This window comes from Bufo gargarizans, chromosome 3, assembly GCF_014858855.1.
Source record: "Bufo gargarizans isolate SCDJY-AF-19 chromosome 3, ASM1485885v1, whole genome shotgun sequence".
NCBI classification, from domain to species: domain Eukaryota; kingdom Metazoa; phylum Chordata; class Amphibia; order Anura; family Bufonidae; genus Bufo; species Bufo gargarizans.
The window spans coordinates 4,710,274-4,725,641 of record NC_058082.1 but is presented as its reverse complement, the minus strand read 5'-3'; the positions used below and the strand labels follow the sequence as shown (position 1 = coordinate 4,725,641).

General features: G+C 49.8%; 1 protein-coding gene across 1 annotated transcript in view; it reads left to right on the top strand.

Annotated features, from left to right (window-relative positions):
- Positions 1 to 15,368, top strand: part of LOC122930268 (NACHT, LRR and PYD domains-containing protein 12-like) — a 797,118-nt gene that overhangs the window by 56,981 nt on the left and 724,769 nt on the right. Inside the window, exons 4-5 of the mRNA XM_044283506.1 lie at positions 7,975 to 8,146; positions 12,059 to 12,124. Of these exons, the coding sequence (XP_044139441.1) occupies positions 7,975 to 8,146; positions 12,059 to 12,124 (238 nt within the window). The remainder of the gene's footprint in view (positions 1 to 7,974; positions 8,147 to 12,058; positions 12,125 to 15,368) is intronic.

Below are 15,368 nucleotides of genomic sequence, written 5' to 3'. Positions count from 1 at the left end.
TGCACAGTGTAGCGGTATACTGTATATTGTGGGGCACAGTGTAGAGGTATACTGTATATTGTGGTAGGAGCTAATCGAGGAACAGAGTAGGCATGCCTATGTACTGCCCTGAACCAACTGGCTGTAGTGTGCCCGGTGCCAGCGACGAGGTAAGGCCTAGATAAGTGGGCCACCCAGGAGGAGTGAATGAAAAAGGGGATGGGAGGGAGGGGCAAAGAAAACGGGCGCCCTCCTGCTTGGACTAGGGGGTTTAAATAGGGGAGGTCGCTCCACCCACAATTCCAGGCTGCACGCAGCCTTAACTATTTGTGGTAGGAGCTAATCGAGGAACCGAGTAGGCATGCCTATGTACTGCCCTGAACCAACTGACTGGAGTGTGCCCGGTGCCAGCGACGAGGTAAGGCCTAGATAAGTGGGCAAAGAGAACCGGCCTGGAGTAGGGTGCAATGTATTTATTGGAGCATCATGGAACCCATAAAGCCCAAAGAACGAAAGGCTCTGACAATCTCAACTCGCGGATTGTGAATGTACCTTGCGTAGCAGGACAACCGCTAACGACCCCCCTTGCGGGTGACGTGTGCCGGTACCTGATGACTGGATGCCGCGGAAGCGTCCCCTACGCGAGAGGAGTGCCCGGATACTGTGCTAGGGTTGAACCCCAACCCTGCCGTCAGGGTGCGGACATTGGAGACAAACTGGGCCGAAGAAGGGGGGCCTACCGTTAATTGGGAGCAATGGGTCGTCTAACGCAGGAGACTGGAGTGAGGCCAGAAGCTTTTGGAGCGCCTTGACGGGACACCAACAGTTGGCCGTAGGGAAGAACTCTACCTCGGTGGGAGGACCAGCCTGATTGGACTCGGTGGCTGGGATGGACCGTATGAAGTGGACCGAATGCCAGGCGAGATGTCGCCTGAGCAGGGTCGCTCGGTTGACCGTGCCGCAGGTGAACTCCCCGGGTCTAAGAGCCCATAGAACCCTAGGTACATGGCTGCTTTGGTGATGATGCTTGCTGATTGCCCAAGGGGAGACCGTCTAGGGCTACCTGCCAATCTGCGGAAGCTCGCCTGACACTGGTTGTCTACGCACCTGGACTGCCGCGCTAACCCTGAGGGTGGCTTTGATGGCCTGATACGAAAATGGATTTGGCAGAGGGGTCGCCGAGCATCCAATGGTGTTGAATGCCGGCCAATACAGCTTGATGGTATTGAATGACAGGTGGCGGTGCGTGTGGCAATGGGCTATGAAAGCCACTGGATGCTGCTGAAACCCTGAGTGTTCCAGGCAAATATCTCGGATCCTGAGCGATTCAGGCAACTGCGTACAACCTGTGGGAGAAAAGACCTGAGCGATTCAGGCAAATGCGAACCACCTGTGGGAAAAAGACCTGAGACATTCAGGGAATATGTAACCTGAATGAATCAAGAAAAACACACAACCTGGAAATACCGCCAACCTGAAGACAGGAAACAAAACCTGAGTGATTCCGGAAAATACGTAACCTGGATGAATCAGGAAAACATACCACCTGGAGATACCGGCAACCTGAAAGACAGGAAAATACAAAACCTGAGCGATTCAGGGAAATACCTAAACCTGATTGATTCAGGAAATACCTGACCTGAGCGATTCAGGGAAATGTAAAACCTGAGTGACTTGGGCACACACATAACCCGAAGCGACCCAGAAACATGAACCCGGGCGATTCTGGAAACATAAACCCGAGGAACTCAGGTAAATACATGAACCCGAGCGACCCAGGGAATGCATGGACCCGAGCGATCCAGGAAACACGTAAAACCCGCGCGACTCCGGGAATTAGACCTGGGTAAATGGGCAAAAAACGTGCATTTTGAGCTAATCCGGGAAATACATGAACCTGAGAATCAGAAGGAAACAGAAATGAACATGGTATAGAAAGGATCGCAACCTAACCGAATCAACGGACAGCGCTGCCAACTCTCCGGCGATACTGAAGACCTAGGAATGGTGGCTCGTGATAAATGAAGGGAGGCTCTGAGCTGCGGAGAAGCGTTACGCCGCCACTCGGCTGGAACTTACCTGAAACCCGGCACCGTGGAGTGACCGGGCATGGAGGAGCCCTGCGATATAACTGAGGATGGATCGACATTCCGGTGGCCTGAGGCCCTGCTTACAAGAAAAATAAGCTTGCGTCGGTACGAGACCCGGAGAGAGGTGCGATCTGGTGGCACTGGAAAGAGGCGATGGAGAACCGGGATGCAGCCTGGGCGTCATGGCCAACTGCTGGGTGACCCTGGACAGCCAGCATCAGAGCCCGAAGTCGCGCCGCATGCAACAAACCTGCGGAAACAAAATCCAGACACACAGGACACGAATCGGGTAACCAGGAACCAGCCGGACGTTGCTGAACAAATCCCTGAGCGTTACAGGCTGATGCATGGAACCTGCGTAATTCGGGCGATGCACTGACTCCTGAGCGGTTCAGGCGACATGGAATCCTAAGCAACGCAGGCAATTATATGCACCTTCATGAAGATGACGGACATCTGGGAGGGTCGGGCAGTACCTTGAATCTGGTTGGACCTGGCCACTACCTACTCCCTGGGAGAGCCGGGAAAAACAGAAGCCTGAGCGAATCAGGCCAACCTGACCTGCGTGAATCAGGGGAATACATAACCAGACTGTTCAGGAAAATATGCAACCTGGGAACAACCGACCTGGAAGAGGAAGGAAAACAAAACCCGAATCAGGGAGAACATGGCACCTGAGTGATTTCAGGGAAATACATGATACCTGAGCGATTCAGGGGATACATGAAACCTGAGCGAATCAGGGAGCACACCATCCCCGAGTGATTCAGGGAACACACTACACCTGAGCGATTCAGGGAACACACCACACCTGAGCGATTCAGGGAACACACCACACCTGAGCGATTCAGGGAACCTTACCCCTAAGTGACTAAGGGAGGCATAACACCAGAGCGATTCAGGGACCTGACCCCTGAGTCACTTAGGGAAGAAATGACACATGCGATTTTGGGAACATGACACCTGAATTGGAGAAAACATAACCCTGAGTGATTCAGGGAAGACATGACACATGCGGTTCTTGGGTAAAATGACACCTGCAATTTGGAGAAAAACACGACGCCTGAGCGAATCAGGGAAGACAAAACCTGAATGATTCAGGGAAGACATGACACCTGTGATTCCGGGAACATGACCCCTGCGATCTGAGGAAAACATGACACCTGAGCGATTCAGGGATCCGGGAAGACATAATACCTGAGTGATTCAGGGGAGACATAACACTTGAGTGATTCGGGAAGACATTACACCTGAGCGATTCAGGGAAGACATTACACCTGAGCGATTCAGGGAAGACATTACACTAGACCGATTCAGGGAAGACATTACACCTGAGCGATTCAGGGAAGACATTACACCTGAGCGATTCAGGGAAGACATTACACCCGAGCGAGTCAGGGAAGACATTACACCCGAGCGAGTCAGGGAAGACATTACACCCGAGCGATTCAGGGAAGACATTACACCTGACCGATTCAGGGAAGACATTACACTAGACCGATTCAGGGAAGACATTACACCTGAGCGAAACAGGGAAGACATTACACCTGAGCGAAACAGGGAAGACATTACACTAGAATGATTCAGGGAAGACATTACACCTGAGCGAATCAGGGAAGACATTACACCTGAGCGAATCAGGGAAGACATTACACCTGAGCGAATCAGGGAAGACATTACACCTGAGCGAATCAGGGAAGACCTTATACTTGAGCAATTCAGGGAAGACATTACCCTGCGTGATTTTAGGGAAGACATTACACCTGAGCGATTCAGGGAACATATGACACCAGGTGGTTACAGGGATGACCTAACATCTGAGCGGATCGGGGAACAAATGACACCTGAGCGGTATCAGGAATGACGTAACCTGAGCGATTCAGTGAAGACGGGACCCTGGGCGATTGAGGGCAGCTGTAACGCCTGAGAGGTTCAGGAACCTGACCCCTGACTTCACGGAATACCACAGCCCCCCAGGGGATGAGTATATGACAACGTAACAGCGTGATTTGGCCTAGGAGCCTGGGCTGACCGGGGCCTGCACCTGGTATTAATGCGCAATTTTCCTTTTTTTTTTTTTTTTTTTATTACAGCAGTGCGGGGGTTAAAAGAGGCAGCAGGCCAACAGCCAGGCAGCCAGCCGGCGACTTGCCCGCACGGAGAAGCGGAGCCCCCTGCAGACAGGGCGGCTGTGCTGCTGGTCCTGCCGCTCGGACCCCCGCACTGAGCAACATAGGCAGGAGGACGGCATGAACGTCACGGTGCTGACCTTGTCTTGCAGACAGCACCCAGAACTGGCCAACCAATGCCTTGGAATTGTGTTGCACTCGAGGCACTTAGTTTGTTTGCTGGCATCTGCAAGGTGCCGCCGGAGAGCGCCTAGGACCACCGCCCCATCATTCATACCTGCAGCGCCGTCCCCGCCTGCCCCCCTCTCTCCCGAGCCGCGCCGCACCAACTTGCGGCGCGTCCGCCGGAGGGCCCGGAAGCTGGAGGGGGGAGGCGTCTGGGTGGTGCATGCTCCGGTAGCAGTCGTGAGGCCGGGAGCCAGCGTGGAGCTTCCGGCCGGGCTGTGAACCGGGGGAACACGAGGTGCCCGTGGCAGGCGCGTCTGCCCGGCCGCAGAGCGGTAAAACTCGCGGGAGGCGATGCGGCGGGAGGCGATGCGAACCGAGATGAGGACTGAAGACACGTCTGAAGAAGCGACCGGAAGTGACGTCAGGCGTAGGTGATGCTAGGCAAAGAAAACGGGCGCCCTCCTGCTCGGACTAGGGGGTTTAAGTAGGGGAGGTCGCTCCACCCACAATTCCAGGCTGCATGAAGCCTTAACTATTTGTGTGGCACAGTGTAGAGGTATACTGTATATTGTGTGGCACAGTGTAGAGGTATACTGTATATTGTGTGCACAGTGTAGAGGTATACTGTATATTGTGTGGCACAGTGTAGAGGTATACTGTATATTGTGTGGCACAGTGTAGAGGTATACTGTATAATGTGGGGCACAGTGTAGAGGTATACTGTATATTGTGGGGCACAGTGTAGAGGTATACTGTATATTGTGGGGCACAGTGTAGAGGTATACTGTATATTGTGGGGCACAGTGTAGCGATATACTGTATATTGTGTGGCACAGTGTAGCGGTATACTTTATATTGTGTGGCACAGTGTAGCGGTATACTGTATATTGTGGGGCACAGTGTAGCGGTATACTGTATATTGTGGGGCACAGTGTAGAGGTATACTGTATATTGTGTGGCACAGTGTAGAGGTATACTGTATATTGTGGGGCACAGTATAGAGGTATACTGTATATTGTGGGGCACAGTATAGAGGTATACTGTATATTGTGGGGCACAGTGTAGAGGTATACTGTATATTGTGTGGCACAGTGTAGAGGTATACTGTATATTGTGTGGCACAGTGTAGCGGTATACTGTATATTGTGTGGCACAGTGTAGCGGTATACTGTATATTGTGGGGCACAGTGTAGAGGTATACTGTATATTGTGGGGCACAGTGTAGAGGTATACTGTATATTGTGGGGCACAGTGTAGAGGTATACTGTATATTGTGGGGCACAGTGTAGAGGTATACTGTATATTGTGGGGCACAGTGTAGAGGTATACTGTATATTGTGGGGCACAGTGTAGCGGTATACTGTATATTGTGTGGCACAGTATAGAGGTATACTGTATATTGTGTGGCACAGTATAGAGGTATACTGTATATTGTGGGGCACAGTGTAGCGGTATACTGTATATTGTGGGGCACAGTGTAGAGGTATACTGTATATTGTGGGGCACAGTGTAGCGGTATACTGTATATTGTGTGGCACAGTGTAGCGGTATACTGTATATTGTGGGGCACAGTGTAGGCTATATGTGTATAACAAAGATATTTCACATGAAAACTTACAGTTACTTGACTTGGCCCTTGGGGGTCTCGGACGCCACTTCCACACTTGGCCGGGGGCTCGGCGGAGCTGATGTTGTGTTTTATCCTAAGGATAAAGATTTCATAATAAGGATTTGGAGAAGGGGCAGAGGGATAGCAGAGCAGGGAGAGGCTGGTGCTGCTACTAGGGGGTCATACCATGGGGGAGTAATAAAGCCCACCATAATGCCCCCCCCCAGTAGAAATAATTCTCCTTATAATGTGACAGTGCAAAAAATACCCCCTTGTAATGCCCCCAGGTGAGCTAATGTCCCCATAATGTGCCAGTATAAAATACCCCTATATAGTGCCTCCAGTAAATGCCCCCATAGTGCTCCTCTCCCCCCTTCCTCCTAGTGCCCCCCATAATGTACCAGTATAAAATGCCCCAGTAGATGCCCTCAGTGTCCCCCATAATTTGCAAGTATAAAATACCCCTTCTTAGTGCCCCCCGTAGATGACCCCATAGTACTCCTCCCCCCTTACCCATAGTAGCCACCATAATGTGTCCCAGTATAAAATTGTACTGTACAGCGCGCCCCATATAAAATACCCCTTCTTTGTGGCCTCAGTAGATGCCCCTATAGTGCCCCCAATCATGTGCCAGTATTAACAGCCCCCCCGTGCCAGTAATGACAGCCCCCCCGTGCCAGTAATGACAGCCCCCCCTGTGCCAGTAATGACAGCCCCCCTGTGCCAGTAATGACAGCCACTCCTGTGCCAGTAATGACAGCCCCCCCTGTGCCAGTAATGACAGCCCCCCCGTGCCAGTAATGACAGCCCCCCCTGTGCCAGTAATGACAGCCCCCCCTGTGCCAGTAATGACAGCCCCCCTGTGCCAGTAATGACAGCCACTCCTGTGCCAGTAATGACAGCCCCCCTGTGCCAGTAATGACAGCCCCCCTGTGCCAGTAATGACAGCCCCCCCTGTGCCAGTAATGACAGCCCCCCCTGTGCCAGTAATGACAGCACCCCCTGTGCCAGTAATGACAGCCCCCCCCTCTGTGCCAGTAATGACAGCCCCCCTGTGCCAGTAATGACAGCCCCCCCTCTGTGCCAGTAATGACAGCCCCCCTGTGCCAGTAATGACAGCCCCCCCCCTCCGTGCCAGTAAAAGTATTGTATATATAAAAAAAAAAAAAAAAAAAACAACAACACATACTTACCTCCCTGTCAGCGATGCGATGCAGACCTCTTCCGGCCTGTGTCCTGCTCTGTACGGCTCAGGCAGCGGCGCGATGACGTCATTGCGCCGCCTGCGCCGGCCTCTGATAGGCTGCAGGCACGAGGCCGGCAGCCTATCAGAAGAAAGGAAAGGGACACGCCTCTCCCTTCCCTGCCTCAGCACAGCTGTCTGTATCCCTGTCCTGAGGACGGCGATACAGATGACTATGGAGATGAGCGCTTCCACAATGGAAGCGTTCATCTCCCTGTGCCCCGCCGCCGCCAGCTCGGGAGGGGCAATTGCCCCGTTGCCCCCCCTGGATCCATCACTGGACCAGGGGGGCTGCTTAGATAACTCTATTAGGAGTTACCCCAAACCAAATCTGTTCAAGTGACACAGCAGATCCACATCCCCTGCGCAACACTCCTGTCACCATCCTGCTGTCTACAAGAGGCTGAATGACAATTGTGCTTCATATGTCGGAGTAAGATGTTGGACAACTTCCAGTTTAATAACAGACAGCAGCTCATATCTGATGGAGAACCCCCAGAAGTGTATAATCCAGTATTGTGGGGGATTTATCCCCTCCCCCGCACACGTACATTAGGGGTCACTACATCCTGGAAATAATCCGATTGTTACTTGTGGATTCAGGAAGGATTTTCTCTGCATCTGTTCCATAGATTTCTCTTTCTCTGGACAACACATCACAGAGAAGACAGACATGTAGTATCTGCAGTGTTTTAACCCTTTGTGTTATGTATCTGTGTATAACACACCTTATGTCTCATCTTTCTTGGGTTCTAGAAATACCGGAGTCTAGAACATGACAGAAGAAGATTGGCGCGGACTTTACTACAGGATATATGTCTCAGAGGAAGAGAAGCTGTGATAGGACTGTGGGTCAGTCTGTATGTATTACGGAAGGATCATGGTTCCCCCGGCCTGGACGCTGTACTGGAGGAACTCTGTCATAAAGGTAACATCGTGTATGAGACGTGTCACCCATGAAATAGAGGTCTTCATGACTTACATTGTCCACAGTAATACAGATCTCCCTCTGGATTTATTAGGGATCTGAACCGATTTTGGAGTCTAGTCTGAGGTTTGAAGTAGGGATCGACCGATAGTGATTTTTTAGAGCCGATACCAATAACCTGTGAACTTTCAGGCCGATAGCCGATAATTTATACCGATATTCTGTGCATTTTGATTTTTGAAAAAAAAATAATTCCTACATAAATCTGCTGTTAAATGAACAAGTTTATTGTTAACGTTTAACTTTTTTTAAAAGTCTTTTTTCATTTATACTTAATATTTGGTGTTTATGTTTTTTTAAACCTTTTTTAATAACTATTAGCGCTCTTAGGGGCTAGAACCCTTGTCCTATTCACCCTGATAGAGCTCTATTAGGGTGAATAGGACCTCACACTCTCACTGCTGCCCTGTGCTCTGTACACACAGCAGCAGGGAGCTTACCATGGCAGCCAGGGCCTCAGTAGCATCCTGGCTGCCATGGTAACAGATCGGAGCCCCAGGATTACACAGCTGGGGCTCCGATCAGAAGCTGCCACTGCCACCAATGAGGAGGAGGGGATCCTGTGGCCACTGCCACCAATGACTAATACAGGTGGGGGTTGGGGGCGCACTGCGCCACCAATGTTTTTAATGCTGGGGTTTGGGGGGGGCGCACTGCGCCACCAATGAAGATAACTCGCCCATTAATTCAAATACAGCAGGCGGGTGCTGGCTGCAGAATCATATAGCAGCACCTGACCTAAGAGAGATAGCTGCGATCCGTGGCAGTTAACCCCTCAGGTGCGGCTATATGATTCTGCAGCCAGCTCTCGCCTCCTTTTCCCTTCTCCCCTCTCATTGGTGGCAGCAGCAGCACAGGGGGAGGGAGACATTGCTTCCTTCTCTCCTGTGCTGCTGAGAGAACACGCGCGCTGGTCGCATTATCAGCATATTGCCAACGTTAGATGGCGATACCGATAACTTTGAAAATCATGAATATCGGCCGATAATATCGGTAAATCCGATAATCGGTTGATCCCTAGTTTGAAGTTTAGGTCTTGCCTGTGGCCTGAATTGATTTGGGTCTGGCTTAGGATTTGATGTCAAAACGAGTCACAAGTGATATAAAAAAATATCCCAAAAGTTACCCAATGTGAACATGACAAACATATATAAATTATAGCCGCAATTGCGGATGAGGCTTCAGGGCCCCTCATGTAGTGACCACCACATACAGTGACCATCACAGTGTCCTCATAGTGACCACCACAATGCCTCTATATACTTTATCATATACGAAGAATCCCTTCTCAACTTCAAGTCCGCACTCACTGCTGCAAAACAGACCTACTTCACATCATATCTTCTCACAACCCTAAATAACGTTTTAACCCTTGTAACTCTCGTCTCCGTCCCCCAGTGCCTCCCCCCTCACCCCTCAGCTCAGGTGAGGACTATGCCACAGACTTCAGCCCACAGTCCCCACTGCCCCTCTACACAACTACTCATTCCTCTTCCCCCCCAAACCTGCTTCTCCACCATTACAGAGGAACGCCTTTCCACCCTACTGTCCAGATCACATCTCACAGCAGCATGCAGGCAGCATGCACAGGGTCACATCACTAGGGCCGGCGCGTGCCATGTCTGAATAGTTTAGCCGACATTGCGCACGCCAGTCAGCCTCATAATCTCATTTGTGTGGAACTTCACACTTGGAAGTGTCAAGCTCACTCGGGCAGCCTAGGGGTGGAGCGGCAGCGAGGTGAGAGATCTCACACACCCGGGGGGTCGAGCCCCGTCCATAGTAAGTCCAGTCAGTGTAGCGCAGCAGGGCTGGCAGGCAGTGACTCACTCGGTAGATCCCTGACACTGCGCACACCACACGTCATCAACCACCACCCACCTCCACACACACTTATAGCCCCAGAAGTGTCAGACAGTCGGGACTGAGCAGCCGGGATCTTTGTCAGTCAGCGCAGCCGCCGGTATGTGTATTGGCGCTGGCTTCAAGCGTTTAAAAGAATAGCTGGGCTCCACCAGCCCACCGGGAAGTTTACCAGTACAATACATTGCCAAACCGTCCCTGCCATCGACCACTTCCTTCTCTTACAAACTCTTTCATCTCTTGGCATCACAGACCTGTCCCTCTCCTGGATCACATCATACCTCTCATACTGGACATTTAGTGTCTCCCACTCTCACACCACCTCCTCATCTCATCCCCACTCTGTTAGTGTCCCTCAAGGCTCTGTCTTAGGAGCCCTGCTCTTCTCAATCTACACCTTCGGCCATGGAGTCCCATGGATTTCAGTATCACTTTTATGCTACACACATTTACCTCTCTTTTCCAGACATCACCACCTTAATATCAAGAATAGCACAATGCCTATCTTCTATATCTTCTTTCTGCTCTCGCTTTCTAAAATTAACATGGATAAAACAGAATTTATCATGTTTCCCCATCTCATTCAACCCCCCAACAGACCTATCATGGTCAATGGCTACACACACTCCTCTGTCAACCAAGTCCTCACAAGTCCTACAAACCGCACATCCAAGCCCATCACCAACCAGCACATCACCTGCCACCAACAACTCAAAAATACCTCTTAAATTCACACATTCCTCAACCATGAGTCTGCAAAAAAAAAATTGACATGCCCTCATCATCTCCCACCTAGAATACTGTAACACACGCCTCTGTGGCCTTCTATCTAGCACCCTCGCACCCCTCCAATATATTCTCAACTCTGCTGCCCGGCTAATCCACCTCTCTCCCATTACTACTTTGCCATTCCCTTCTGATCCACCCATTGCCCAGCGAATACTTTAAAATACTAACAAGTAGACAATAGGCCGTCCACAACCTGTTACCCTCATACATCTCTGAGCTACTTTCCTGATACATCCCCACACGTAATCTCCGATCCTCACAAGACCTCCTTTTCTCCTCTCCTCTTATCACCTCTTCCCACAATCGCCTCCAAGATTTCTCCCGTGCAGCCCCCGTACTCTGGAACGCACTACCTCAACACTTCAGACCTTTCTCACCTACAGCGAATATCTTCAAAAGAAACCTGAAAACCACCTTGTCAGACAAGCCTACAACCAGTGACCCTGCTGCCTCTATACTGCCATGACCAACTTCACTCTCTCCTACTGTGTCCTTCTCCCATACCTTGTAGATCAGGGGTGCACAACCTTTTTTGGTTGGGGGCCACATTGTCAGCCTGAACCAATTCGAAAGGGCCAAAAAATAAAACTTAAAGGGGTATTACCAACTGAAATACTATATTTATGGCATATTGAACATGCAGTCCATATTATTAATATCTAGTTACACTTCTAGTACTCCGATCCAATAGCAGAATACGTGAAAGATACATGTGAGCAGCCACATAACATGGACATACATGTCTGTTACCACATGGTTGGGGGCCGCACAGAATGGTATCAAGGGCTGCATGTGGCCCCCAGGCCCTAGGTTATGCATCCCTGTTGTAGATGGTAGGCCCTCACGGGCAGGGTCCTCTCTCCTTCTGTACTAGTCTGTAACTCGTCTTGTTCATGGTTATTGAAATTGTTATCTATTATGTGTGTATACCCCTCATCATATCTGTATGTATACCCCTCATATCTGCAGTGTCATGGAATGAATGGCGCTATAATAATAATACTACAGCACCCTCATAGTAACGACCATACAGTATCTATCACAATGCCAGGACACACAATGACCACCAGAATATGACCATGCACAGTATGGGGGACGTGGACACTATTTCACAGCTGTACATTTAGGTCCATTAGACCTCGTCCGGTCCCTGTATAATGTACATCCAGCACTGAGGACGTCTGTATCATTTCTTATTAGGTGACACTCTGGTGGAGCAAATCCTGCTGGATGAACATGGACACCAACTGTCCCCACATCTCAAAGGTAAGTGAGATTTATATAGACCTATAATAATAAAACTGCTCATAGTTTATATTACATTCCACCTGTCACATAGAACATGGTGCTTGGACTGCAGCGGGTTGTTATAGAGCAGGAGGAGCTGAGCAGATTCATATATAGTTTTCTGTGATGGTTCAGTATAACTTGTATAACCTCCTCCTCATAGAGGGAAGGCTGTCAGTCCTTAGTAGGACCCCCTCCTCATAGAGGGAAGGCTGTCAGTCACTGATAGGACCTCCTCCTCATAGAGGGAAGGCTGTCAGTACCTGATAGGACCTCCTCCTCATAGAGGGAAGGCTGTCAGTCCATAATAGGACCTTCTCCTCATAGAGGGAAGACTGTCAGTACCTGATAGGACCGCCTCCTCATAGATGGAAGGCTGTCAGTCACTGATAGGACCGCCTCCTCATAGAGGGAAGCCTGTCAGTCACTGATAGGACCGCCTCCTCATAGAGGGAAGCCTGTCAGTCACTGATAGGACCTCCTCCTCATAGAGGGAAGGCTGTCAGTCACTGATAGGACCTACTCCTCATAGAGGGAAGGCTGTCAGTCACTGATAGGACCTCCTCCTCATAGAGGGAAAGCTGTCAGTCACTGATAGGACCTCCTCCTCATAGAGGGAAGGCTGTCAGTCACTGATAGGACCTCCTCCTCATAGAGGGAAGGCTGTCAGTCACTGATAGAACCTCCTCCTCATAGAGGGAAGGCTGTCAGTCACTGATAGGACCTCCTCCTCATAGAGGGAAGGCTGTCAGTACCTGATAGGACCTCCTCCTCATAGAGGGAAGGCTGTCAGTCACTGATAGGACCTCCTCCTCATAGAGGGAAGGCTGTCAGTCACTGATAGGACCTACTCCTCATAGAGGGAAGGCTGTCAGTCACTGATAGGACCTCCTCCTCATAGAGGGAAAGCTGTCAGTCACTGATAGGACCTCCTCCTCATAGAGGGAAGGCTGTCAGTCACTGATAGGACCTCCTCCTCATAGAGGGAAGGCTGTCAGTCACTGATAGAACCTCCTCCTCATAGAGGGAAGGCTGTCAGTCACTGATAGGACCTCCTCCTCATAGAGGGAAGGCTGTCAGTACCTGATAGGACCTCCTCCTCATAGAGGGAAGGCTGTCAGTCACTGATAGGACCTCCTCCTCATAGAGGGAAGGCTGTCAGTCACTGATAGGACCTCCTCCTCATAGAGGGAAGGCTGTCAGTACCTGATATGACCCCCTCCTCATAGAGGGAAGGCTGTCAGTCACTGATAGGACCTCCTCCTCATAGAGGGAAGGCTGTCAGTCACTGATAGGACCTCCTCCTCATAGAGGGAAGGCTGTCAGTCTCTGATAGGACCTCCTCCTCATAGAGTGAAGGCTGTCAGTCACTGATAGGACCTCCTCCTCATAGAAGGAAGGCTGTCAGTACCTGATAGGACCTCCTCCTCATAGAGGGAAGGCTGTCAGTCACTGATAGGACCTCCTCCTCATAGAGGGAAGGCTGTCAGTCACTGATAGGACCTCCTCCTCATAGAGGGAAGGCTGTCAGTCACTGATAGAACCTCCTCCTCATAGAGGGAAGGCTGTCAGTCACTGATAGGACCTCCTCCTCATAGAGGGAAGGCTGTCAGTACCTGATAGGACCTCCTCCTCATAGAGGGAAGGCTGTCAGTCACTGATAGGACCTCCTCCTCATAGAGGGAAGGCTGTCAGTACCTGATATGACCCCCTCCTCATAGAGGGAAGGCTGTCAGTCACTGATAGGACCTCCTCCTCATAGAGGGAAGGCTGTCAGTCACTGATAGGACCTCCTCCTCATAGAGGGAAGGCTGTCAGTCTCTGATAGGACCTCCTCCTCATAGAGTGAAGGCTGTCAGTCACTGATATGACCTCCTCCTCATAGAAGGAAGGCTGTCAGTACCTGATAGGACCTCCTCCTCATAGAGGGAAGGCTGTCAGTCACTGATAGGACCTCTGTCACCATCAGTGTGGGGGAAAACTCCACACTGAACACAGGAGGGAAGGGGAACAGAAACTGGGCCTGAAAACTAGGGAAGAAGCAGGTCACCTAAACAAGGTAGGAATATTCATATGCAGGATACCTAGGCCCTAATTGTGGCAGGTGCAGCACTATGAAGTTGCTTTTGCGCTGTGGCATTAGAACAATTTTGATATCTCTAACTTTTTAGTCCAACCAGACGGTCTGTTACTCTGTAATTCTTCTAGCGCCATTATATCAAAACAGTAGGCTTAAAGAGCACACCAAATGCCTGAAATAACTTCTTTATTAACTTCAACTTTTCTTCATAGATAACACTGCCGCCTCCACAGCAGATAGTCCATGCACATAACATGTGTTGCATAAAGATTCATAAAATGGCGGTATGCATAAGATGGTGGTTCAACTGTTCAATCTTGTCATTCAACATAAAATGGCGGATATATTTCTCTCTTCAGCATCTGTACTCTCACTTTAAGTTATTTAAGCACTTTATGATCTCTCTGAGAGGTATACCTGAGGTCTAACTAATAGTTCTACTTGTTCTACTTGGTTTGCAGTTTGCTCTATACAATTGCTTTGAGCAGTTTGAATGCTTTTATGCAATTTGGTGGAACTATTTTGGCCTCTTTGCTTCCATAAAACTGAACTCTGACTGGCACTGTGTGTCTGTTCAGCTCTCTGGTGAATAATTGCAGCTAGGGGATTTCCCACACAGGCTCAGTGTGAGGCTGGCTGTGATTGGTTAAACCTCAGGTATACCTCTCAGAGAGATCATAAAGTGCTTAAATTACTTAAAGTGAGAGTACAGATACTCAAGAGAGAAATATATCCACCATTTTATGTTGAATGACCAGATTGAACAGTTGAACCCCCATCTTATGCATACCGCCATTTTGTGAAACTTTATTCAACACGTGTTTTGTACATGGACTATCTGCTGTGGAGGCGGCAGTGTTATGAAGAAAAGTTAAAGTTAATAAAGAAGTTATTTCAAGCATTTGTTGTGCTCTTGAAACCTACTGTTTCCATAGAACAGCGCTAGAAAAATTACAGAGTAACAGACAGTCTGGTTGGACTAAAAAGTTAGAGATATCAAAATTTTTCTAATGCCACAGCGCAAAAGCAACTTCGTAGTGCTGCGCCAGCCACACTAATTTCCCTATAAGGTCCTGGAATAAGGTTAGGACCAGAGACAATCCATTCCTCCCCAGATGGACGAATGGAAGTCTTTGTCTCAGG